The 25,902-nt window shown below is 39.3% G+C and overlaps 1 protein-coding gene across 4 annotated transcripts in view; it reads right to left on the reverse strand.

Moving 5' to 3' along the window:
- Positions 1 to 1,989: 1,989 nt before the first annotated feature.
- RNF128 (ring finger protein 128) overlaps positions 1,990 to 25,902 on the reverse strand; it is a 112,766-nt gene continuing 88,853 nt past the window's right edge. For 2 of the 4 annotated variants that reach the window (XM_001378548.3, XM_056808896.1), the window contains exons 3-7: positions 18,805 to 18,876; positions 15,179 to 15,261; positions 13,067 to 13,163; positions 12,187 to 12,367; positions 1,990 to 3,432 (exon numbers count right to left, since the gene is read on the reverse strand). In XM_001378548.3, coding sequence (XP_001378585.2) covers positions 3,299 to 3,432; positions 12,187 to 12,367; positions 13,067 to 13,163; positions 15,179 to 15,261; positions 18,805 to 18,876 — 567 coding nt within the window. In that variant the 3' untranslated portion in view covers positions 1,990 to 3,298. Of the gene's footprint in view, positions 3,433 to 12,182; positions 12,368 to 13,066; positions 13,164 to 15,178; positions 15,262 to 18,804; positions 18,877 to 25,902 lie in introns of all 4 variants that reach the window. The other 2 variants (XM_056808898.1, XM_056808897.1) reach the window with 2 other exon arrangements.

The raw sequence follows: 25,902 nt of genomic DNA on the forward strand, positions 1-25,902 counted from the left end.
CTCGCTCTGCATCACTTCCTGGAGGTTGTTCCAGTCCCCATGGAATTCCTCCACTTAATTATTCCTTTGAGCACAATAGTATTCCATAACCAACATATACCACAATTTGTTCAGCCATTCCCCAACTGAAGGGCATCCCCTAATTTTCCAATTTTTGGCCACCACAAAGAGTGCAGCTATGAATATCCTTGTACAAGTCTCATTTTAAAAAATGATATTCTTTTCATAATTCCTTCTATGTAAGGTGGGCAGGTCACATAACCCCTTACCACTCTTCTGCATTGCAATGAATAGTATTTATTCTCTGAGAGAAAGTAAGGGTTTTTATTAAAGAAAAAGGTGGGGGCAGCTAGATGGCTCAGTAGATAATCAGGCCTGGAGATGGGAGGTCTTGAGTATAAAAGTAGCCTCAGACACTTCCTAGCTGGGCAAGTCATGCAACCCTAATTAACTAACCCTTAGCAGTCTTTTACTTTGGGACCGATATTAAGTATTGATTCTAAGACATAAGGTAAGGGTTAAAAAAAAAAAAAAACCTTGGGCAAGTCATCATCTTACTTCTATGAACCTGCTTCTTCATCTGTAAAATGAGAAGGTTGGATTAGAGGGCCTCTAAGGTTCTTTCTAGTCCTAAATCTATGATCCAAGATCCCACTAAGGGCCTATGGCCATGGTGGTGAACCTATGGCATGCATGCTGGGGGGGGCACTCAGAGCCCACTCTGTGGGCGTGCCCACCTGAGATTGCCCTAGCAGTGTTTGTCAGAGTTCGCTACTGGAAAGCCAGAGGGACTCTGGGCTGGGCTGCTCCCTTCCCTGTCACACACCTCACACACCTGAGGACATTACCCATCCCTCTAAAAGGTTCACCATCACTGTCCTATGAGATGATAGTTCTATTGAAACGTGAGGTGAGTTGTGATCTGTACTATTAGTAACACCATGAAATCTTGGACTCATTCAAATATTGAAGTGTTAGTGATTACAATGTTGATAAGATGTGGGTATATCCTATTTTAAGTAAACTAGATATATGAAAATGTAGCTTCAGAGGAAAAAGCCAAATATGGTGGTGCTTTCATAGAGAATTTAAACCTATTTAATGGTTTAAAAATGACATATGTATGCATATATTCACCAAGTTCATTTGTACTTGTGTATTCAGTTGTCCAAAGGGTTTCTGGCATATAATCATATAGCTCAACAAAAAAGAGTTGAGAGGGAAAAAATGATTATTGCCAAAGGATTATAAGTAACAACCTGGAGGTCTTACCCAAACTGCTCTAATTTCTTGTGTCTATCATTATAAAAATATATATTCATGAGGGAATTAATGCCAGATGGCAATGAGTCCTATCCCTGCTCCATCTCCAACCTTTCTCTGATTGAAACAATGTTTCCCTTACCACCCAGAATGCTAGTAGCTTTTAGGGACTTGAGTCATTTCTGTTCTTGGGATGGGATGCTGCCATGGGAAGGTAGGTCATCTAAGGTACAAATTCCTTAGTCAAAACTCATTATGAAGTTATCTCTTACCAGAAACATATATCTCATAGGTACAAAGAGTGCTCAGATAACCTGAGTTTGAGTCCCTGTCCTACCATATACTGTGTGACAGTAGTCAAGTCCCTTCCCCTCTCTGCACCTCAGTTTCCTAATCTGTAGAATGGAGTTGTACCAGATGGCTTCTGGGGTCCCTTCCAGCTCAAGGATCTCATATGTGATCTTGGGCAAGACCCTCCTTCTCTCTGCACCTCAGTTTCCTCATCTGTGGAAAGGGGGGTTGGATTAAGATGGCTTCTGAGGTGTCTTCTAAGTCTAGATCTGTGATTTCATTTTAAATATCTCCAAAGATTTAAATGGAAATTTTGGCCAGGCAACCAGGCTTCTCGGCTTCTGTGGGGAAATTGTGATTAGTCTTCCAACCCTGAATTGTTGATATGAGCTTTATTATAAGATTACTCCTTTCATTAAAGGCACAGACAGCCACTTAATATGCATGACTTTTATTATCTTATTTACATTAGTTTCCAAGAAAGTCAATACAAATCATGAACATATTTACAGTGCTTCAATCACAATATCCAAGTTAGAATGAGATGATTTCATTCTTTTCAAATACATCAAACAAAATACATTAGTTGGTGAAATTCTGCAAGCGTCAGTACTGGGAGGGGGCGGGGAGTTAAAAACAAGCAAAATATCTTAAAGTAAAAGATAAGCCACAGAGAATAAAAATAAAGTGCATTTTGAAGTATCACTAGTTAGCTTTGGTGGATGAAGCAAACTTTATATTTAAGGCACCTGGCATCCTCTCCCTTCTCCTGCAAACTTCAAGAAAATCTATCTAACTAGCTTATAGCTACATTAAAGAATTGTGGTTCAACTCCTGCAATTTCAATTCAACTAAGTGGAATTTAATGTCACCACTTCCAAGGACCACATTCTTCACAAGTCACTTTGTAGATTCATACTTGCAGACAAAAAATGAATATATCAGCTGGATTGTGATATTCTCCTATGCTCACATCTAAAATTATGTGCCAATTTATATAGTGTGCTTTTAAAAATGGGTCCATAGCATGTGACTCAAATGTTTGTAGAAATGGACTGAAATTTTTCCAAGGGCCTTTTTCCTCTAATAAAATTTTGGCTAGTAAATAATATATGCCAAATTCTTCTAAATTCTGTTAAGGAGTTCACCTATGTCTGCAAACAGACATTTCACTTGTGGATTTCTGTTAAACCTGCTTTTGAGAATCCGAAATTACTAAATGGCGCTTGAACTTGAATTTGCAAGTTAATTTATGTGGCTAAAGCAGGCATTTCATTAAATAGATATTTATCTAATGTTTGCATTGATTTTGAAATCAGATCAACAGGACTATTTGGAGACAAGTGGACGTTTTTCTTGTCTCTAACTGATTTTTAAAAAATTAAAGAAAAGGACTACCACAAGATAGGTAATTTTAGCTGCTCCATAGTTCAATGCAAACTTTTCCCTAAGAAAATTGTTGCTAATGCAAAGACAATCCTTTGAAAAGCTCTCCTGAACATTGAAAGTCTCCATCACAAACTGGTGAGAGGAATCTTCCCTATGAAGTGTTAACATGAGCTGGTGGAAAATGAGACAGTTTAATAGGTTAAATATTATGAGCCATTTAAGCATGATCTATTAAATAATCTTAACATCTCCAATATCCCTGCTGCTATTTAAACCAGGTCATTATTAGCAAAATGTACTCTGGTTGGCAATTCTATCTTAAACCAAAGCTTCAAGTTTTCCATCAGTACACATTTCATGACTTAATTTGATGAATGGGAGCTTCAGGAACATTTAGTTCATCTGCTTCAAATGCGGGGTTGTCAAGCTGGGGAAGGACATCCACTGCCACAGAACTTGCGTCGTGGTTGACTAGACGCAGATGATCAGCTTTGGAAAGAAATGACAAGTTTAGGACCGTGTCATAGTTAGATACTGCCAAATACTATCCCAAAGATTAAGTACTTTTCCCAAATTCAACTCAAATGTCGAGCAAAGCATTGCGCATAGAACCAAAAAAGGAAGCCGGCCATGCCCTCAAAGATCTTACATGGTACCTGGAGGATACTTCCTCAAAGATCTTATCTTGTACCTGACCTTTACATGGTCCCTTGATGATCCATCTGACACAAAGGCAAGTAAATGTAAGGTCATTTGAGGAGAGTGAGTTTGTTAACAACTCAGGGTAGAGGGAACTAGGGGAGGCTTGTGGAGGAGGTAGCAGCTGAGGAGAGCCTTGAAAGATGCTAAAAGTATATTTGAGAAGGGAGTGGATTCAGGCTTGAGATAAAGCTTGTTAGAGGGCAGTGAGATAGGAATGGCATAATCTGTTTGAGGAACAGCTAGTAGTTTAGGGGCATTTAAAGTACTTCATAACCTGGTTCCTTCTATACTTTACTCCCCTCCATGGACCCTAGGATCCAGTTACCTTGGCCTACTTGCTGTTTCTCATACACAAAATTTCATCTCCCACCTCTGGATATTTGCACTGATCATCCCCCCATGCCAGGAATGCTCTCCCTTCTCATCTTCAACTCTAATCTTTCTGGCTTCATTTAAAACTCAGCTCAAATCTTATCTTCTAAAGGGGTCTTTTCCTGGTACCTCCAGTTTGTAGAGCCTTCCCTCAGAGGTTACTTTCCATTTTCACTGTGTGTACTTGGTTATTCACTTCTTATCTCCCCCATTAGAATGTGAGATCCTTGAGAGCAGAGACCACTTGTTTTGTCTTTCTTTGTATCCCAAGTCCTTAGCATAGTGCCTAGCACATGGTAAGTGCTTAATGAATTCTTACTGATTGGAGACTGCATCAAAGTGAATAAGGAAGAATAGGAAATAAGACTGGAAAGGTAGGTGGGAATCAGTCTTCAGAATGGCCTTAGATGCCAGGCAGAGTAGTTTAAATTTTATCCAAGAGATTGCCTCTGGACAATCTCTGTCACACTCCAGAAAGGGTTTTTCAGCTTATCCTTCTTTCTTGATCTAAGATCAAACAGCAAATGCATTTCTAAGAGACTTTACCTGATAAATCCTACCTTCCTCTGATCATTCCCTTATTTGCCAAATCCCAATCTTAAGAGGTGGCAGTTTAAGGGGGAGTTAAAGCCTCTGCAAGCCTGGCTGGCAGTAACAACATCTGAAGGGCTAGGAGGGTGGCAGGTAGGTTGAAGAGACCAAGGTCTTGCCCCCTGGAGTTAGATTTGTCCTATGGGCCTATCCCCACTCCAAATAGATCTGCATTCGCATCATTTAGGAGTTCCCTCCAGCAAAGCAGATTGCAACCCATCAGTGTCTGCCTATCCTGAGAGACATGATCTAGTTTCTCCCATAAGTTTGCCACAGAGGTTTCACCCAACCTGCTAGAGGCTTTCCTTACTTTCTCCCCAAATCGTGAGAGTATCATGAAACATTTACATGGGAGACAATAAATAGATGATAACAAATAAATGATTGTTGATTGATTGGGGGGCTTGGAGTTAGAAAACCAGGCAGCCAGGAAACCCAGAACTGTTTATGAATGATTAGGTTAATAGTCTTTATGTGGATAAAGAAAAGGGAGAGAGCTAGCCTCCAGAGATTAAAATGAGGAAATACATAAACCGCTAACTAGGAGCACAGGCTGGAGCTGGAAGGCAAGAGCTCCTTAGCTAGAAGGGTCTCATTCTTGGTTCTAAAGAGCTGGCTATCAGGGCCTGAGAATCTCCTGCTGGAGATCCTGAAAGGAAAAAAAAGAAAAGGTAAAGAAGGTTTGAGATCATTTCTCCCTTAGGACTTTTGCTGATCTAAGGCCCAACTGGCTGCTTTCCTAAAAGAGGGGCATGTGTATGTGTTTGTATTTGTGCACACACACATATGTATGTCTATATCCACATACATATATATGCATATATGTATGTGTATATATGTCCCCTGGCTTTGAATTAAGAGAGAGCAACAACGAGAACTCTAGAGTGAAAAACTTCAACTAAAGCTAGAAGCAAAAAAGCAGCACAGCCACATGCTGGCAGAATCCAGGCAGAAGAATATTCACTGGAGGCTACATGTCCAGTGGAGACCAGTAAGAAGCAGGCCCAGCACAAGCCCCTGGAAGAAATCACCAACCCTGCAGCATGAGAGGTCTGTGTTACCCTTCCACCAGTGGTGAGCCCTTCCTTGCATGTGCCACTCTTCTCACTGATGGTGTATGTTTTTGTGGGAGGTGTGTTAGCCTATATGTCTTACTATGCCATTTCATGTTGTGCTTTTGCATTATACTACTTGGATCCTCAGCATTCTATTAGAGGTAAACCTAGGTTGGGGCTCGTGGAGATGCAGAACCTTGGCCCTCGGGCAGCTGGGAAACTGAGGTCACCTAGCCTGACCTATGTTTTAAAAAAAAGAATCCTGTTTACATAAGTACATTAGAAAGTACTAGATTTGGGGGCAGCTGGGTAGCTCAGTGGATTGAGAGCCAGTCCTAGAGATGGGAGGTCCTAGGTTCAAATCTGGCCTCAGCTACTTCCCAGCTGTGTGACCCTGGGCAAGTCACTTGACCCCCATTGCCTAGCCCTTACCACTCTTCTGCCTTGGAGCCAATACACAGTATTGACTCCAAGACAGAAGGTAATGGTTTAAAAAAAAAAAGAAAGAAAGTACTAGATTTGATGAAGAAATTAATTCAAATTCTGACTCATCTCTTTACTTATTTCTATTTACTTGAAAAGACAATAAGACCCTACTCTGGGCCTCAGTTTCTCCTCCATAAAATGAGTGATCTGGACTAGCTGGCTTCTGTAGTCCTTTCTAGCTCTAGCTCTTAAAGGCTGTGGGGGATTTCACACAAGTGCTTTCCCCTCCCTGGACCTTAGTTTCCTGTAAAATGAGGAGGTTGGACTCCATAGCTTCTGGGCCCCTTCTAGCTCTAGTTCTAAAATGCTATGGAACTTGGGACTTCCCCATTCCACTTTTGGACAGCTCTAAATTTTAGCAAATTTTTCTGACATCTACCCTAAATTTATCTCTCTGAAACTCTCACCTAAATACTTGAAGCCAGCCATCATTCCTTTTATCCTCCTTACTCCCCAACACCATAGGCCTCTTTTCCAGGCTAAATACCCCTAGTTCCTCCAGATGATCCTCATATGGCATGAACTTGAGGCCCTTCACCATCCTGGTTGCCCCTCTCTGGACACTCTCCATTTTCTTAGTGACCTTTTCAAAATGGGATGGCTAGAAATGAACACGATGTTCCAGAGAGATGTGGTCTGAACAGGCCTATTGATTATCTTCTTTCATCCTGAATCAGGTCTTTATTTAGGCAGTCTATGATTGCATTTGGGACTTTTGGCTGCTATAACTTACTGTTGACTCAGACCACTAAATGCCCAGATCCTTCTGAGAGGAATGCCTGTATAGACATGCCTTCCCTGGACTCTGATTGATCAATCAACAAACATTTATTAAAATCAACTAGGTGCTAGACACTGTGCTAAGTGCTGGAGATACACATTAAAAAAAATGAAATAATCCTCGCCCCTTCGGAGCTTCCACTCTATAAGGGGAGACAAAAACACATGCATGTAAATATAGACAATGGATATATGCAAAATAAATACAAGGGGGTTTGGGGAGGGTGAGTAAAACAGTTGGGAGAGATCAGGAAAAGCTTGAGGTAGAGGGTGATGCATGAACTGGGTCCTGAAGGCCTTAGGAAGGATTCTACAAGGCAGCTGTGAGGAGGTGATATATTCCAAGCATGAGTAATGAATGGGTTTTGCAAAGGTGTGGAAATGTCCTGAGTGAGGCACAGAGAGAGGGAAGGCTAATTTGGCTAAATTTTAGAAGGTGGGAAAGGGAGCAATACAGGGAGGCTGGAAAGACAGGTCATAAAGAGCCAGGTTGTAAAAAGGCTTGATACTAGAAGCAACAGAGGGCCATGGGAATTCGCAGGCTAAGGATGTGACATGGTCAGATTTGGGCTTAAGAAACATCATTTGGTTGCTGCTTATTGTGCTTGTAATGTTTCTTTTTTTAAATCCAAGTTTTGAGAACTTTTTTATTATTCAGTTTCCTGTCGAGATCCTTTTGGGTTGATTGATTCTATCTAGCCTTATATCTAAGTTGCTGAGAAAAAATACTAAATACCAAAATGTACTAAAATGCTAACGGTCCCCAGGGGCACTCACTGTACTGGACAGCTCAACTCCAAGTTGATACCAAACCAGCAATAACTATCCTTTGAGTCTGGTCATTTGACCAGTTTCAAATTCACCAGTGCGTCCTATCTAAGTTTGTGGAAGCATACAAACACCACCAATGGCAGTGTCCTGGGCCCTTGTACACAGCTAAATCAAAGACCCGATTGATCTTTGAATAAAAGACTTCCTCAATTTCTGGGAGACTTTCCCTGAAACGTAGAGACTGAATCTTGTTAATCCTGTACCTCCACTAAGAGTGGGAATGTCTCCTGGTTTATTCCAACTAAGAAGGGCATCACTTTGTCTATATAAAGAGGGCTTCCTCAGTGGTTAAGTAGGGGAAAATGGGCCTGGGGACAAAAATCCTAGAATAAACCACATACTCTCATTATAGTGTGATTTTGCATTTTCTTTCATGAGTACTCTAAAAAACAAGCAGCCATTGCTTGTGTCAGAGAGAATTCCAACTAGCAAGGGATTGAAAGCTGCCTTTTTGGGCCTCTCTCCAAGCAGACAGACATATTACATAGGAAAAATGGTCTTGAAGAGACTTGGGCTAAAAAATGGGAGTACTGAATTTTTCTTCAACACTTTCTAGCATGCTCCTAAGACACTTTGCTCAGGGGTTTCTAACTTGGGGTTTATGAATTCGTGGCTTTTAAAAATTATATTTTGATGGCTGTATTTCAATATAATTGGTTTCCTTTGCAGTCCTTTGTATTTTATTCTTTGTGAGAAGATTAAATTAATCCTGGATCATTTTCTTATCCATCCTGTATGCAGTTAATTGATTTTGTCCTGTAACTGCTTAAATCATGGTTCTTTTGTCTCTGAACTTGGTTCAGACCAAGCTATCCTTCAAGGATGTCTGGTTTGCTATTCAAAAGTCTTGCACCTGGATTCCAACAATGAACACTGCTTAGTCTCATAAGAAGCAGGGTTGTTGCCTGTACCTCAGCTCTGTAACCTATCATTTTGTACTCAATCTTATAATGCCATCTACGCTGTTCTGTTCCTTGTTTTGTACTCCCTAAAACCTATAAGGAAGGAGCCATCTATCTTTGTGGAATCTTTGGGAAGAATGGAGATAAGCCACCGACCCAATTATCAACAGGTAGTATACTCCTGCTAAAAAATGTTATCTTGCTCAGAGACCTGCCTTAGTTTACTGTTTTGTTCAAGTTAAATGGAAACATATGCATTTTAAAACTTGATTCTGAAAAAAGAGGTCCATAGGTTTTACCAGGCAGCCAAAAGGGTTTAAGACCCTTAAAAAACTAAGAAATCCTTGGTCTAGATAGCATTCCACTGACTTTCCAGTCTTATAATAACCCTGTTAAAAAGAAAATAAGGTTAGTCTTGCATGACATATTCTGGATGAAGCCATCTTGGCTCTCAGTGATCACAGTTTCTTTTTCTAGACATTCAAAAACTATTTCTTAGATAACATGTTTTATAACAACCTCACTAACTCTTACCTTTCTTCTGGAGATTGAGCCATTTGTTTTCCAGTCCTATGGTATCTCTGGTTGTCCACGCTCAAAGATCACTGAACCCAGGACCTCAGATAACAGATTACACCAACCAGTTCTTTCAGTACTGTGCTGGGTTAGAAGGCCAAGGACCTGGATTCAAACTCTAGCTTTGCCACCTGTGTGACCTTGGACATGTCAGTATACATCTCTTGGCTTCAGTTTCTTCATCTTTAAATTGAGCGGGTTGGCATAGATGATGACCTCTAAGGTCCCTTCTAAGTCTAAACCTGATATAGTCTACCTGGGCTTTGTGGCTTGAACTCATCAATGGCAATTGGGTACTCTCTCACTAGCTGGGTTTTAACTTGGTATGCACCATCTTGTCATGTCTGTTCTGAGTGTTCTTGGCAAAAAAAGAAGTAAAATCAGATTTGGGCAATTTTGCTTTCTCTCTGCCATCAGTTATCACCCCACTCCCACCCTTAGCAATGGTCCTAGCTCGTCACTGAACCTCTTCTTTTTTCCAAGAGCTTTAAAAAGCCTTCTCACCATCTTCTTAGCATTTCTGGCCAGCTGAGCTCTTTCTGAGCAGGTTTTATAACTGCTCTTGCTTCCACGTGGTGTATGTGTCCTTCTTACACTCAGAATCTGGCCAAGGAGTTCCCTGAGCACTCAGACTGATCTCTTTAGACAATTCCTTCTATAACTACCTCCCTTTCTAAGTTCAGAATTATCTTCTTGAGAGTGGTTCATCACTCCAGGGCTGAATTGGGCAAAATTTGAGTCCAGGGAATCCTCTCTAGCTCTCCCCAAACCAGAGTATATCATACTATGCCTCCTTCCTTCTTTTCCTTCCTACTCCATATCCCCTCTCAGTAGTGCTGCATGTGATTTACACATTATCATGCACTCTTTTGTTTTTAACTCTTCTTTTATATTTTGTGAATGCCTTTCCACCTAGACTGTAAACTCCCAAAGTCAGGGACTGTCACATTTTTTCTCTGTTCTCTTAAGAAGTCAAGTACCATGGCTCAAAGGCAAATACTTGTTGAATGAAAATCCATGAGACTGATAGAATACAGGGAATAAATTCTATCAACTGAATGCCCAAGACATGTGTACTTATATGCAAGGCACACAAACTAGAGATTCAGAAAAGAAGGTCACAGAATTGTTTAAACCAGATCTGTACCAAACAGTTCCCTCACTTTAACATAACCCCTTCTTCTCGTTCTCTGCATATCCTTCATAAAAATCTGGTTTTCTCTATGGGACACAGTCAAAAATGATAGAAGTAGCCATGTCAAACCAACTCATTCCCATAAGCTGTAAATAAATCGTAGAGTTTCAGTGAGAGGCAGCATGGAATAGTAGATAGAGAGCCAGTCTCAGAGTCCAGGAAACTTGGGTTCAAGTGACCCTGGACGCGTCACTTAAGTACTCAGTGCCCTGGAAAATTTCCAAAACAGTAAATTGTAAAGAAGGTGCCAACCTGCATGGGTAAAGGGGGTTACTTCATCATAATTTCTGTACACCAATGAAATCAAAAGTCCAATCCCAAACAGTCCTATCCCATCATTTCAGTGAAAAAATATTTAAAAATATATATATTGTTTAAATAGTATGTAGAGCTTCTAAGATATCAATTGAGAGAATCGTCTAGCCTTGCCCATTTTTGCTTCTCTGTGCCCCCTCTTTTATGCCTGCCATGTTCCCAAGTTGGGAAGTTGAACAATCATCAGGGGTATGCAATTTACTTCAGTGGGCAGAACCATTCCTTTTAATAGGGCAGGGGCAAAGTCAGATGAAGTAGAAACACTTACTCCTATGGCAGTATTTCCAGTAATGTCTTCAAGCTCAATTTAGAAGAAGCCATCAATGTTTATAGGGGTGTCAAAGATTTATATAAGATATCTGATGACTTTGTAACTCTTGGTGTCCATTTGCTATTTCATATCATTACTCCAAGATCCAACCAGCTTAATTTGAATAATTCCAGGCCTTCAGTAAAGGTCTATACCCACATGTTATTATGATGCGGATGTGGACCTGGCCTCTTGAAGGCTATGCCAACAGAGCCCAAACTCCAGTAGGCCTTCTCAAGCTGGACAAGCCTTTAGTAAAGGCCTTGTGAAGGGCCACGTTGTTTGAGGCCCAACACATCAGGACATGTCCTCTTGCCTCCCTATTAGGGTATGAGCTCTTGAGAGTAGGGATTGTTGTATTCATTGAACTTGTTTGGCACATAGTAGGTACTTTAAAAAGGCTTATCAATTGATGGACTGTTTGAGAGCATGGACTGTGTCTGATTTCATCTTTGTATCCCCAGCATCAAATACAGTGCCTGGCATATAGGAGGTGCTCCTGTAGATTACAGTAAACGGTTCTCTGTGTGGATTTCTCTTGCACATAGTTAATGACCTGTAAACTAACATTCAAAGACAGTGAAGGGCAGGTCTTCTAATTTAGAGGAACCTCACAATAATTCCTTTGGCATTTCAATGGTAGAAACAACATTGTATTTAAGAGTCAAAAGACCACGGTTTGAGACTGCCACCGAGGAGCTGTCGGACCTAGAGCAAGTCGCTTAGCTTCCTTGGCCACTACTGTCTTTATCTCCTTGGAGATAATAATTCTTGTTTTCCCAGCTTTGTTATGAGGGTCCAAATGAGAGAGGGAAGAGAGTGCTGTGGAAAGCCTAGCTTGTCACCATGGAAATAAACCTAAGCTCTTGCTGTGATGGTGGAAATGGTGATCTTTCAATTGTCTTCAATTAATCTCCCATATTTCTGTGTGTGTGTGAGTATGTGTGAGAGTGTGTGTGTGTGTGTGTGTGTAGGGGTGGGTATTTCCCATTAGGCTCACTCTCCAATTGAAAAAAAATTATGGCATGCGCCCATAAAGCAGGGGTTAGTGGGCAGCATATGCAGTATAGAGTGAGTTGCTGTGGGGGCCTCTCTGATGCTCGAGAAGGAATCCGAATGAATACTTGCTCTGGGCCTGAGCACGCTCCTCCAGGGGTGGCTCGTCTGCACCTTGGACCGAAGCATACCCAGAAGAGGCTGTCTCACTGTGGCTATCGTCTTCACGAGGGGAATAAGTTTCTGGCGATCCATTGATGTTAGGGTTGGAGCCAGCGGTTTGGAAGGACACAGTCCCCGCTTCCACATCAGCCTTCAGAGAGCAGACAAACATTTAAAAAACTCAGACTTCATGTTGTGTACAAATGATCGTCATTATCTTTTCTTTATTCATCAAATGAAAGACTTCTAAATGCACTATAATCAACCAGAAAATTGTGTCCGCAGAGGATAAGAATAGGAGAAGACAGAAAATTGGCTTGGGAGGTAAATTAGCTAGGCTAGCGAGTGAGAAAGAAATGGTTAGAACCCTGACTCAGATCTTTTGAAAATACCATACTTGGCTCCCTCTCAGATCACCAGTAAAATGCTATATAGAACAATATCTGACGCCATTTCATCAGATAAGATCAAAATGGATACAAGCATAAAGGAAGATATCATAAGCAAATTAAAAGGACAAAGTGCATTATTACTTATCAGATTTATAGATAGAATTTTTGAGTAAACAAGAGATGGAAAGCATTGTGAGATACAAAATGGATAATGTGGAATACATTCAATTAAAAAGGTTTTGTACAAATAAAACTAATGAAAATGTTCCATATTCCCTTGGAGAAGGGGAGGATCAAATCAGAGGGGATCTTTGTAATTTCAAGATTTTCCCCTTTGATCAAAGACCAAAGCTCATACTTAAGATAGATGAAGGATAAAGCTGTGATTTTCTTTGCAGCTCAAGTCCATTTGTAGCAAATTCCTTAACTTTCTTGGCATACAAAATGTTAAGATTTACCTCAACTCCCAAAGCTTTGAGGATATCACATTTGCACATTGGGCAAGTCCGGTGTTCCAAGAGCCAAGGGTCAATACAGGTCTTATGGAAAAGATGGCTGCACGAGGAAAAGAAATATCATTTCATTCAACTGCCATTTGCCGAAATTCAAGAGTACTTTGCCAACATCTGTTACTAAACATCCAAACTAGCTTTCATTATCATTTTCTTTGGGGTGTGCTCCCTGCCTGCCATTTCCTCCTCTTAGAACACATTCTCGAATGTGCTAATGCCATCTGGCATTGCATTATTACCTATGGAGGTGCCCAAGTAAACTTGGAAAATTTCCTCCAAGTCCTACATACAAAAACCCTTCCCTGGAGCTTCAGAAGGAGTTGTTCACTCACAACCTAGCAAAAAGGCTAATCTAGGGCTACTCTGTACAAGGCAACTGGCCCATCATTACCTAGTTGTGAAGTAGACTACCAGACCCCTGGGATAACAACTGGACACAGTTGAAGATGGATGGAACATGATTACAAAAGGGAGCGAAAATAAACTGTCCTCAAAGCTGTTAAGAAATGTAAATCAGGTGGCAGCTGGGTAGCTCCGTGGATTGAGACACAGGCCATGGTTACAGCTAAGAAATATATGAGGTCAGATTTGAACTCAGGTCCTCCCGACTCCAGGCCTGGATCTGGCTCACTGTGCCACCTAATTGCCCCATCAGTACCTCCTTCCCAGGGTTGTTATGAGGATCAAATGAGATTATATTTGTAAGGTGCTTTGCAATCCTTAGAGTGCTATATAAATGCTATTGTTTTATTAACCCTTGTGCTAACTTTTTTTTCAGTCTATTACTATATTTTCCCAGGTGGAGGTTAGGCTTATCAAAGGTTCTTAACTTTTGAACTTTAAAAAAAACCTGTATTTCAGTATATTTAGCTTGCTTTATAATCTTAGGCATTTAAAAACATCATTTTGATAAGGGATCTAAAGGCTTCCCAAAAGCTGCCCAAGGAATCTAGGACAGAAGAAAGGTTAAGAATATAAGGGGGCAGGGGCATCTGGGTAGCTCAGTGTATTGAGAGCCAGGCCTAGAGACAGGAGGTCCTAGATTCAAGTCTGGCCTCAGCTACTTCCCAGCTGTGTGACCCTGAGCAAGTCACTTAACCCCCATGGCCTAGCCCTTACCACTCTTCTGCCTTGGAACTAATACACAATAAAGGTAAAGGTTTTTTTCTTTAAAAAACAAACAAAAATAAATATGTATAATGATAGAATTATAAATGGAGGAGGATGCCAAACTAGCCAGAGACTCTGATTCCTACTTTTGTTAAACATAGCAGTCTTAGAAAAAAAGTGCTTTAGATAAAAATGGTAATTTAGAATACTTACATTCAAAGAACAGAGAAAGAAAATGTTCTTCATCTTTCTATTTCTTGGAAATATTGATTAAAAAGTCCCCACCCCCCATGTCCAACTACTTTTAAAAATATTTTTGTTGTTTTATTTTATTTTTAAATCATCGTTTTATTGAGGACTTTTTTCTTTATCTCACAGACATCCGGGTAGCTGGGTGGGGAACCAAATCTCCTTCATCCAGATTGAACCCTCCCTTGTAACCAAGAAAAGCCAGTAAGGTCTAACAACTTGCCAATGCATATGTACACTCTTCGGCCCTACTAGAAAACTAGCTCTTTACTTTGAGGGGGGAAACCAGATCTCTGCAAAGTTTTTATTGACCCTTTGGTTACTCAGAGTTTAGCTTTCCTTCAGTGATCTTCTCATGTAGTCATTGTGTTTATTTTTACAATTCTGCTTGCTCCAATCTGCACTGGCTCACCCAACTCATGTCATGAATCTGAATTTCTCCTATTTGCTATTTTTTACTGATAAAAAGAATCCATTACATTCATATTCTGCAGGATTGCTTGGCATTTCCCCAGTAATTCTCCAACTGATGGGTGCTCACTTTGACTCTACTTTTAGCTAGAGTATTGCTGTGGTGGTGTGTCTATATGTGAAGACAGTTTGTCTTACCCTCTTCCAATCCCTTCCCGCCCGTGCCCCCTTGAGTATACGCACAACCCAGGAATCATCATCCAAGATACAAAAGAAAATTCAACTTACTTGCATGTTAAGATACGGACTATGTCATTTGGCCTAAATATTTCAATGCACACAGCACAGCTGTCCCCATCAGGTCCAGTTTCCTAGAGAAATTGTAGAGACAGTCATTATCTTTAAATTTTCCTTTTAATCATCACTATCATTTCCTAAAACTGCTCCTCTTCCCCAAACCAAATGAAATGACACATTGGTCATGCATGTCTTTATAGCCTCCCATCTTTCATCTGAAAAGGAGAAAATGGTTCATAGTCAGTCCTCTGGAGTCCATAAGGGTCAGCGCTTGCATGGATTTGAATTCTGATATCTTTGTTGTTTCCTTCTCTATTATGAAGGTCAGTGTGCCTTATTGTTCTCTCAATCAATGAATCACCCACTTTGTTTTGAGTTTGGGACTACTACAAAACATGATACTAAGGGAGGCAACTCGGTGGCTCAGTGGATAGAAAGTCAGGCCTGGAGATGGGAGGACCTGGGTTTAAATCTGGCCTCAGATACTTCCTACCTAGCTAGGTGACCCTGGGCAAGTCTCTCATCCCCATTGCCTAGCTCTTACTGCTTTTCTGTCTTAGAATTAATACTAAGAGGGGCAACTGGGTGGCTCAGTGTATGCTAGAGAGCCAGATCTAGAGAAAGGAGCTCCTGGGTTCAAATCTAGATTCAGACACTTCCCAGCTGTGTGACCCTGGGCAAGTCACTTGACCCCCATTGTCTAGCCCTTACCACTCTTCTGCCTTGGAACCAATACATAGTAGTGACTCTGAGACAGAAGACTCTAAGACAGGTTTTAAAAATACCCCAAAGTGTGATACAATAACTGTTGAAATACACACACACACACACACACACACACACACACACACACACACACACACACACACACACACACAGGTTTTTCTCGCTGTTTTTGACTCCTTTGGGTGTAGAACCCAGTATTGTATTCATACTTCTTTGGCACAATTCCAAAGTGTTTTCTGGATCAGTTGGACCAAGGAGTTCCCAACTCTAGTAGCATATCATCAGGATGCCTGCTTTCCTACAACTCCTCTAACATCAACTCTTTCCATCCTTTATTATCTTTGACAAATTTATGGGTGAGAGGTGAAACCTCAGAGATTCTAAAGTCTCCATTTTTTTATTATTAGTGATTTGCAGCATTTTTCCATAAGGTGGCTAGTACTCTGTATTTCTTCTGCGGTAAGCTGTTCATCTCCTACTGGGAATTGATGCTTGTCTTATATATTTCTCCCCTTTTAAAAAAAACACCTTTTTTTCAAATTACATGTAAAAATAATTTTTTTAAAACCCCGACCCTCTGTCTTAGTATCAATTCTAAGACAGAAGAGCAGCAAGGGCCAGGCAATTGGAGTTAAGTGATTTGTCCAAAGTCACATATTTTAGATGTGTCTGAGGTCAGATTTGAACCCATGTCCTTCTGACTTTATCCATTGTTCTGCCCCATGTAAAACAATTTTTAACATCTGTTTTTTAAATTTTTGATTTCCAAATTCTCTCCTTCCCTCCAATTTCGGAAGGCAAGCAATTCAATATGGGTTATATATGTGCAGTTAGGCAAAACATATTTTCCATATTAGTCAAATGATAAAAGACAGAAAGAAAGAAAAGAAAAAAACATAAAAAAATAAAAAAATGGTAATGCTTTGATATATATTCAGTTCATTCTCTAGAGAAGGATAGAATTTTTCATCATAAGTCCTTCAGAATAGTTCTGGATCATTGTATTGCTGAAAATAACCATTAACAGTCAATCATTGTAACTATTTTTGTCACTGTTCTCTTGATTCTGCTCACCTCTCTTTGCATCAGTTCATGTAAGTCTCTTCAGGTTTTTCTGAAAGCGCTCTGCTCATCTGGTCTTATATGTCTGCATCAATTTCCTATATATCTTGGATATTGGATTTTTATCAGGTTTGACGCAGACATTTTCCGCAACGGATGTAATGATTTTGTTTTTGTGACAGCTTTTTTGGGTATATAAAATTGTCTCTTTTTCTTATATGTTCACTTATATCTTTTACTTGGTTAATAATTTTCCCTTAGCCACAGCTTTAAAGATATCTGTCTGTCTGTCTGTCTGTCTGTCTATCTATCTATCTATCTATCTATCTTACTTCTTTTAATGATGTGACCTTTGGTACTTAGGTCACATGTATGTCTATTTAGAGTGTTTGTGGCATGTCATGTAAGATGCTATATTAGATCTAATTTTTAATAAATGGCTTTCCAGACTTCCTAGGAGTCCTTCCTCAAGTAAACTACTTGTATTCTTGGGTTCATTGGATATTGGATTGCTTTGCTTGATAGCTTTGGAGTATTATTTGTTTATCCTCTCTACTGATCTACTTTTTAATTTTTAGTCAGTATCAAGGAATTTTTATGATTACTGCTTTATAAAACTATTTAAGATTGGGTAGTACCAAACCGTCTTCTTTCCTGCTTTTTCCCATTTTTCTTAAGATTTTGGACCTTTTGTTATTTCAAATGAATTTCATTCTTTTCTCTAGTTCATTAATATTTATTAACTTTAATTTTTAACCACCAGATTATATAGTAAAATCAGAATATAACTTGTATAACAGTCACAACTTCTGGAAAAAAAACAGAAGAAAGTATGACCAAGTGACCATCTAATTTACAAAGTCCAACCAGACCAGCGTTGGCAAAGGTTTTTAAGTTTGTGCGTCCAAACTGCAACTTCTAGCTACCTGTGAGCCCCACTGCATTACCCCAGAGAGTGGAGAGAGGAAGTCCTAGCTTTCGGTGGATGGACAGAGGGGTGGGGCATGCAAAAAATGTCCTCAGGTTCTGGGAAGAGGGGGAACAGAGTAGCTTCCCTGTGTCAGCCCACACACACATGCCAATACTTTACCAACACTGAACTAGATTAGACATTTTCTTTTCTTTTTAAATTTAAATTTTGGTTTTAAATACTTTCCCTCTCTCCAGCCTGCTCCCTAACCACTGAGAATGCTCTGATATCAATTATACATATCTACCAGTACATTTTCAAAAGACATGGTCCACCAAAGAGGTAAAAAATAAAGCAATATTTGGCACTGATTTCAAAACCTTCCTTGATCTTTTGGTATGAGTTGTAATCCACAAAATACCCTTTTATTGAAATTCTAGAAAAATTTCTAATGGGGAACTTTTTATTCATTAGTGCTAGCTTAGGACTAGCTATTCTACCCCCCTGAAAAAATTGTCACCTAAGTTAGAGCACTAGGCATCAAGGAGATGAGGGTATCCTTTTGTTTTGGAGTTCATAGCTATGATTTCATTGGTGTAGGGAACTCCTCATGTGGAAACTTCCTCTACCAATAAAGACTCAGAGAGTTGTTCAAAGCACTGAGATATTACATGTCTTTCCCATGGTCATAGATGTGTGTGTGTGTGTGTGTGTGTGTGTGTGTGTGTAAATACAGAGGGTGGCTCTTGAACCTAGGCCTTCTTAACTCCACGGCTAGCCCTCTATCCATTACTCTATGTCTCATTCTAATACTCTATTATAAATGTCAATGTCTAGGATGCTTTAGTAGGAAACAGAAGTATAGAATCTTGATAATGGTGCTTTAAGTAGTAATAGGAATTCAAAGCATTACAGATACCTTGTCTCCATGTTTCAGAGCCCGAAGCTGAAGCTTCCCAATAGCTCTTTTAGCATCGGCTTTCAGTTGTCTCTGTGATAAAACATTACAAAACAAAAATTAGGAAAACAGTATTTTTCTACAGAAATGAGATATAAAAGGAATGACAAGTATCAATCAGGTCACATTAAAGAAAGCAATTTTTTTCTTAGCTAAAAGATCTCAGTCATAGAAAAGTTTCCTTTATATCTAGTATACCTTGGGAGGCTGATATTGTTGAACTCAGTAAATTTCTAAGCTAATTAAAAGCCTAAAATTTACATTTCTTTGTGTGTGAGAGAGGCAGAGAGAAATAGAGAGAGTGAGTGAGAAGACTCCCTTCACTGATACAGACAGCAAAGTCTTAGAGATGTGTCTTAAGGCACTTGGAGGGTAAATGGCCCAAGGTCACACAGATTCAGGACTTGAATTAGGGCTTCCTGACTCTAAGACCAGTCAATAAACTATAGTGCATCTTACTTAATCACCAACTGTAAAAGATGATGTTTTTTTAAAAACCTTTAAGATGGAAATCTTTTAGGTATAGGCTTCCCTGTTTTAGCTGGAGGGGCATGTGGGGAAAAGAGTCCTCTAGCTTCTACTCAGTGGAAGCTTTCCTAACTTTCTGTAGTCATGAGGTTAAAACCAACTCTTTCCCTATATATTTGGCATCATTTCAACCTTATAAAGAGTTGGAAGAATTTCAGTGCACCAACATGGTATTTATATTGCTAAAATTTGCCCTGTTAAATGTAGAAATTAGCAAGTAAAATGAAATTTCAATACTCTCAAGTTAAAGTTATTATTTAGCACAGAATGAACTTTTGATACACCTCACTGGGTAGGTTACATGCTATTCAAACACTACTTCAGTAAGGTTTTCTATGTTACGTGAGGCTTTACTGCCTTTTGACACAAAGACAAAGTTCAAAAGCAGATGTTACTCCCTGTGGTGCCTTCATATATGACTAATTGTCTATGTAACTCATTGAGCTGTAACAGAGTTAAATTTAAATGGAGCTACAAAAAAGAGCCGTTAATAAGCCATTGACATGAAACATACCCATTACCAAGTGAATCAAATGCTGAAACCAATACTAAAAGGTTCGTTGTTTGCAGAATAGGCTTCTTGTTGGGGAGATGCAAAGGAGACATAAGATATAGTTCATGCATTTAAAGAACTTAATGAGTTTTAGGGAGAAAAGACACCAATAGAGAGCTACAATACTGGATATTGAATATTAACTACATTGCCAAATTATATAATCAAGTTCTATGGGTGATCTGCCTGAAGGGGAATCCTATCTTTCTAGGCTTATGCTTTTGGGTACTCTTAACTGTCAGCCAAAGTGAACTACTTGCTACTAATGTTCACAGGTGATATTCCATCTCCCATCATATGCTTTTGCACTGGCTGTGCCCACCCTGCCTGGAATGTACTTGCTCTCCCTTCCATCTCTTGGAATTCCAATGGTCAGCTCAAGTACTAATTTCTCCATTAAGATTATTTTTATCTCCCATGTTTCTGGAGCACTCCTCTTCAGAAATTACTTTGTATATATTTCATATTTACTTACCTGTGTGCCTGTTGTTTTCTACTTACTTGAGATCAATGACTTGTTTTTGACTTTGTTTCCCAGTGAATAGCTGGCACACAGTAGGTACTTGAATATTTGGGGAATGAATCACAGAATGAATGAAAGACTATCACAACTGGGGGAAGGGAATCAGGAGCAAAATCTCCTTCACCTTTAAAAAATTAATTTTCTATATTGTTTATTTTTATGAGTAATCTTATGTTAGAGCCTAAAGCGGGGAGAAGAGCCCCAAAGGCTCAGACCAGGGGCCAAGGGTCCCTTAGGTAGGAGTGAGAAATAAAAGACCAGAGAGATTAGAAGCTTTTGGGGTCAGAAGGACTGCAGAGCTGGTAGCTACTACCAGCAAAGTTTATTGAATAGGTGAAGGGTTTATAAAGGAAAAAACCACAGGAATGAATGAGTGGGGGAGAATGAGAACATGTGGGGTTCAGCAAGTTCATGGTTAAATGGGTACATATATATTTTTTGAAAACAAAACTCTAACCCTTAATGAATCTACTTGGAAGTTAATGAAGTACTACCTCCTTAATCAGTGGGCTAAATTTGATGATACTGGCTTCTTACAACAACTAGATATCCCATAGTCAATTGGATAACTTAACCCCATTTCACCCATCTTGTTTTATACAAGCTCTCAGGCCTTAGGCCTTCCCCATCTCCTTACTATAGAAGCAATAAGTCTTATAGTTTTTATCCTATGTTTTGCCCTTCCTTATCTCATAAGGATTTTTATGGCATCTTATGGGCAGCTGGGAACTGCCACTCATCACCTTAAGTTACAGCTCAAACAAATAAAAACGGGGGAAATGACAGACTAACCAAGTTTGGGGCCTAAGAAATTAGGCAAAGGTCCAAACTTTGGAAATAATATTCTAGGTCTAAGGACAAAGATTGGAATGTGAATATCTCCCCTATCCCAGTAGACTAAATATCTTAGGAAGTGGCACAGATGGCCAGAAAAACAATCTTGAAAAGAATATGTTTCTATACCCATTTAACCATGAACTTGCGGAACCCCACATGTTCTCATTCTCCCCCCGCTCATTCATTCCTGTGGTTTTTTCCTTTATAAACCCTTCATCTATTCAATAAACTTTGCTGGTAGTAGCTACCAGCTCTGCAGTCCTTCTGACCCCCAAATCTTCAAATCTCTCTGGTCTTTTATTTCTCACTCCTACCTAAGGGGCTCTTCTCTTCTCCCCCCTTTAGGCTCTAAAAATCTTATATTGTCCTAAGTCCCTCAGAATTGTTCTGGATCATTGTATTGCTGATAGTAGCTAAGTCTATCATAGTTGATCATTCCACAATATTGTCATTTCTGTGTATAATGTTCTCCTGGTTCCACTTATCTCGCTCTGCATCAGTTCATATAGGACTTTCCAGCTTTTCCTGAAATCATCCTGTTCCTCATTCCTTGCAGCACAATAGTATTCCATCAGCATCATGTCCTACAATTTGTTCAGCCATTCCCCAATCAATGGATCTCCTTCACCTCTGTTCTTAAAACATAAAGTGGAAAGCTAAGGAAACCTTATGACAAAGGGGCTATTAGGCTACAAGCAGTCAGAAGACCTAGTTTCTATGGCAATTTCAGCCACTAACCTGTGACCTTGGACAAGTTATTTGAGTTTCATTTCCCTTATTTGACCAATAGTGGATAAGAGCACTGGGCTTAGAATCAAGAAGACTCATCTTCATGAGTTCAAATCCAGCCTCAGACATGTCCTAGCTGTGTGATCCTGGACAAATCACTTCCCCCTGTTTGCCTCAGTTCCTCATCTATCAAATGAACTGAGAAGGAAATGGCAAACCACACCAGCATTTTTACAAGAAAACTCCAAATGGGGTCAAGACATGACTGAAATGACTCAACAAACAAAAAATGATTTCTAAGGTCCTTTCCTGCTCTCTCATTGTATGACTCCATCATTTCTCACTTCAATAACTTCATCTAGAACTAATATAATGAGGTCTCCTTACATGCACTCTCTAGTCTCTAGTCTCACAAGCCTCTTGAGGTAGTCATGTGGCGCCAAACATTAATCTTAACTTTAGGCACATGATGACAAAAAAGAACATGAATTTTTTCAATTACCTGAACATCTGCCTTAGCAGATTTGAAATTGTTTTACTTAGATGCCAAGAGCCCAATGACTTAGTCATGCAAGGTAGCATGGGACCATAGTCTAACAAACAGAGGGCTAACAAATATCTAATTTCTGTCCCTATAAATTCCTTGCATTTTTGTTAGGTTTTCATTAGAAATTTGGAACTAACACTAATATTGTAAACAGGAGCAAAATTGACACATTCGCCACATGTATGCCCCTTTCAGGCTTTAGTTCCCAAATGATATTCCCAAGACTTGTGGGAAGTCATCAGAGTCACAGAGCTTAAGTGATGCTACCTGCTATTTTTCTACCTCAAATGCCATGGGGCAGAAGAGGGAAACCATAGAAGCAACAGAAGCATTTGAAGCTGGGCATCAGAATTATACTATTTATTTGAGGAGGAGACAGTCCTGCAACAATAATAAAAGTCTCTAGCTATAATTTTACTTTTGATGACAAATACACTACATTTCAATGGCTAATTTAATATACAGGGTGGTCCAAAAGCCTTAAGGATTGATAGTTTTTTGTTTTTAAACATTATTTTTATTTGGTCAATTTCAAACATTATTTCTTGGATACAAAAATCATTTTCTTTTCCTCCCTTTCCTCCCGCCACCCCTCCCATAGCCGACATGCAATTCCACTTGGTATCACATGTGTCTTTGATCCAAACCCATTTCCATGTTGTTTGTATTTGCACTAGGATGTTCATTTAGAGTCTCCATCGCCAATCATATCCCCTTGGCCCCTTTGTCAAGCAGTTGCCTTTCCTCAGTGTTTTTATTCCCACAGTTTTTCCTCTGAATGTGGATAGTGTTTTTTTCTCAGAGATCCCTGCAGATTGTTCAGGATCACTGCATTGACACTATTGGAGAAGTCTATTACGTTCTATTGTACCACAGTGTATCAGTCTCTGTGTACAATGTTCTCCTGGTTCTGCTCCTCTCGCTCTGCATCACTTCCTGGAGGTCATTCCAGTCTCCATGGAATTCCTCCACTTTATTATCCCTTTGAGCACAATAGTATTCCATCACCAACATATACCAAAATGTGTTCAGCCATTCCCCAATTGATGGGCATCCCCTCGTTTTCCAGTTTTTTGCCACCACAAAGAGCGCAGCTATGAATATTCTTGTACAAGTCTTTTTCCTTATGATCTCTTTGGGGTACAAACCCAGCAGTGCTATGGCTGGATCAAAGGGCAGACAGTCTTTTATCACCCTTTGGGCATAGTTCCAAATTGCCTTCCAGAATGGCTGGATCAATTCACAACTCCACCAGCAATGCATTAATGTCCCAACTTTGCCACATCCCCTCCAGCATTCATTACTTTCCTTTGCTGTCATGTTAGCCAATCTGCTAGGTGTGAGGTGATACCTCAGAGTTGATTTGCATCTCTCTGATTATAAGAGATTTAGAACACTTTTTCATGTGCTTATTAATAGTTTTGATTTCTTTAACTGAAAATTGCCTATCCATGTCCCTTGCCCATTTATCAATTGGAGAATGGCTTGATTTTTTGTACAACTGGTTTAGCTCTTTATAAATTTGAATAATTAGACCTTTGTTAGAGGTTTTTGTTATGAAGACTGTTTCCCAATTTGTTGCTTCCCTTCTGATTTTAGTTACATTGATTTTGTTTGCAGAAAACCTTTTTAATTTGATATAGTCAAAATTATTTATTTTACATTTTGTGACTTTGCTTGGTTTTAAAGTCTTTCCTTTCCCAAATATCTGACATGTATACTATTCTGTGTTCACCTAATTTACTTATTGTTTCCTTCTTTACGTTCAAGTCTTTCATCCATTCTGAGTTTATCTTGGTGTGGGATGTGAGGTGTTGATCCAAACCTAATCTCTCCCATACTGTCTTCCAATTTTCCCAGCAGTTTTTATCAAATAGTGGATTTTTTGTTTGATCTTTTGTTCTTCCAAATGAACTTTGTTATGGTTTTTCCTAATTCAGTAAAAAAAATTTTTTGGAAGTTCAGTGGGTATGGCGCTAAATAGATAAATAAGTTTGGGTAGGATGGTCATTTTTATTATATTGGCTCGTCCTATCCATGAGCAGTTAATGTTTTTTCCAATTGCTCAAATATAGTTTTAATTGTGTGGAGAGTGTTTTGTAGTTGCGTTCATATAGTTCCTGTGTTTGTCTTGGCAGATAGATTCCTAAGTATTTTATTTTGTCTCAGGTAATTTTAAATGGAATTTCTCTTTACAATTCCTGCTGCTGAAATGGGTTGGAGATAAATAGAAATGCTGATGACTTATGTGGGTTTATTTTGTATCCTGCAACTTTGCTAAAGCTGTTGATTATTTCCACTAGCTTTAGTTGATTCTCTAGGATTCTTTAAGTAAACGATCATATCATCCACAAAGAGTGACAGCTTGGTCTCCTCACTGACAATTTTAATACCTTCGATTTCTTTTTCTTCTCTAATTGCTACTGCTAGTGTTTCTAGTACAATGTTGAATAATAAATGTGATAATGGGCATCCTTGTTTCACTCCTGATCTTACTGGGAATGCATCTAGTTTATCCCCATTGCAGATGATGTTGGCTGATGGCTTTAGATATATACTGTTTATTATTTTTAGGAATGACCCTTCTATTCCTATACTTTCTAGTGTTTTCAATAGGAATTCGTGTTGTGTTTTGTCGAAAGCTTTTTCTGTGTTTATTGAGATAATCATGTGGTTTTTGTTGGTTTGCTTGTTGATATTGTCAATTATGTGGATGGTTTTCTTGATATTGAACCATCCTTGCATTCCTGGTATAAATCCTACCTGATCATAGTGAATAACCCTCATGAAGGATTGATAGTTTGAATAGCTTAAGACTGCACCCAGACTTTTGGGACATGTTATTTATATGTAAATATATTACTCAATTTTGCATCTAATTTCAATAATGTGGAAGAAGGCCAGTAGAGTAGAAAGAGTACTGGACTTGGCATCAAGAGAGACCTGCTAAAGTCTCACATTTGTCACTGTGTAACCACAGGCAAGTCATTCAACTTGAATTTAATAGCAACCAGCATTTCTATAGCACACTTTACATACACTATCTTGCTTGATCTTTATGATCACTCTGGGAGTGATTCCATTATTATCCCCATTTTACAGATGACTAAGATGAGGCTAAGAGCAGGTATATAAATTTGCCCAGGGACACACAGCTAGTAGTATATATCAGAAGCAGGATTTGAACTCCTGACTCACAAAAGGGTATAACAATATCAAAAAGACCTACTTTAGATGGTAGTGAGGATCAAATGGGAAAATGAATACTGAAGCTCTCTGTAAATTTTCTAATAACACGATGCACATACATATTAAGTAATGGTCTCATTATTCTTGTGGAAA

Source organism: Monodelphis domestica, chromosome X (assembly GCF_027887165.1).
Source record: "Monodelphis domestica isolate mMonDom1 chromosome X, mMonDom1.pri, whole genome shotgun sequence".
Classification (NCBI taxonomy): Eukaryota; Metazoa; Chordata; class Mammalia; order Didelphimorphia; family Didelphidae; genus Monodelphis; species Monodelphis domestica.